The sequence below is a fragment of the Austrofundulus limnaeus genome, unplaced genomic scaffold (genome assembly GCF_001266775.1).
Source record: "Austrofundulus limnaeus strain Quisiro unplaced genomic scaffold, Austrofundulus_limnaeus-1.0 Scaffold318, whole genome shotgun sequence".
In the NCBI taxonomy this organism is placed as follows: Eukaryota; Metazoa; Chordata; class Actinopteri; order Cyprinodontiformes; family Rivulidae; genus Austrofundulus; species Austrofundulus limnaeus.
Window position 1 is genome coordinate 548,301 of NW_013952720.1, and position 1,532 is coordinate 549,832.

At 50.4% G+C, this 1,532-nt stretch overlaps 1 protein-coding gene across 1 annotated transcript in view; it reads left to right on the forward strand.

The window, feature by feature from the left end:
* Positions 1 to 1,532, forward strand: part of brf1a (BRF1 general transcription factor IIIB subunit a) — a gene marked incomplete at its 5' end in the record, with an annotated part of 31,123 nt that overhangs the window by 17,732 nt on the left and 11,859 nt on the right. Inside the window, 3 exon segments of the mRNA XM_014022101.1 lie at positions 326 to 407; positions 479 to 534; positions 604 to 869. Coding sequence (XP_013877555.1) covers positions 326 to 407; positions 479 to 534; positions 604 to 869 — 404 coding nt within the window.

Below are 1,532 nucleotides of genomic sequence, written 5' to 3' on the forward strand. Positions count from 1 at the left end.
AAACCAGGACCGAGCTTCTAGAAGCTAATTTTTTATTTATTTGATTTTATTTAGTTAATTTTTATTTATTTCCTATATTTGTCTTTAAAAACTGTAAAACTTTGTGTGAAACTTTACCTGCTGCTGATCTGCAGGACAATAAAGACTGTTTCTGTTCTGTCCACAACTGTTTATCTGAGCTTTGATTTAGTCTGAAACTGATCAGATACTGGACCAGGTGGACCAGGTGGACAAGGTGGACCTGGTGGACCAGGTCCAGACGGTGCCTGTGGTCTGTGTCCTTTGGGTTCTGTCCGGTCTGAACTGGCCTCTGGTCTCTCTGCAGTACCTGCTGAGCGAGAAGGAGATAAAGGTCAAGACGGCGCTGTGGATGGCGGAGAACGCCGACTTCCTGAAGGAGCAGAAAGGTTCTTACAGAAACCGACCCGGGTCTCAGGAGGTTCTGATCCAAACCACTCAAACTCTCCTGTGTTTGCAGAAAAAGAAGCAAGGATAGCCAAAGAGAAGGCGCTCGGGACCTACAAGGAGAAACGGGTAAACAGGAAGTCCTGCTGTTTGTGAAGACACCACTTCCTGTTTTGAAGCGTTAGCTTGTGTCTGCAGCCCAGACGAGCTCCGAGGAGGCGTGTCCCCATCACAGCCAGCACGGCCGACGAGGCCATCGGCAAGATGCTGGAGCAGAAGAAGATCTCCTCCAAGATCAACTACGACGTCCTGAAGGACCTGGAACCCAAGGCCGGCAGCAACCCCGCCCCCCCACTCCAGTCCCCCAAGAAGGAGCCGGCGCCCGTCAGGACCGCCGGACGACAGCGTGACCCGACTCGAGCGCCGCTGAACCTCAGCACGCCRCTCAGCACTCTGGGAAAAAGGTAGGCGGGGCTTAGAGGAGGATGCTCCTTATTGGTTCTGCTGCTGTGGGTCTGGATCAGAGGTCTGCTGGTTGGTCCTTAGAGACAGGAGGACAGACAGAGTCCACTCCTGATGGTGGTCTTCATGTTCCTGCAGGGACAGGTGGACTCAGACCTGTGGAGGATCAGTCAGATAACAGAAACTTTTAATAACAGATTAATGAAGATGAGGAAGTGAGGATGATGATGATGAAGCAGCTCACAGGTGAACAGGTGTTTAACAAACAATAAAAATAARACTGAACAGAGATAAAAGAAAAAACAAAGTAAATAAAGTGACAGACGGACTGATGGAGGAAACAAGCGCTCCCTCATGATGTCACAGTTACACACATTAGCCCCGCCCCCTCCCTCAGGACAGCACCTGATGATTGGTTGATTGTTGAAGTGGAGTCTGGAGTTCTGATGGAGCAGGAGGTTCTGATGGAGCAGGAGGTTCTGATAGAGCAGGAGGTTCTGATAGAGCAGGAGGTTCTGATGAGCAGGAGGTTCTGATGGAGCAGGAGGTTCTGATGGAGCAGGAGGTTCTGATGAGCAGGAGGTTCTGATGAAGCAGGAGGTTCTGATGTAGAAAAGGTAAAAGCTTTTGGACCTGGGCGGTTCTGACCCGCTCCAGTTCTGATG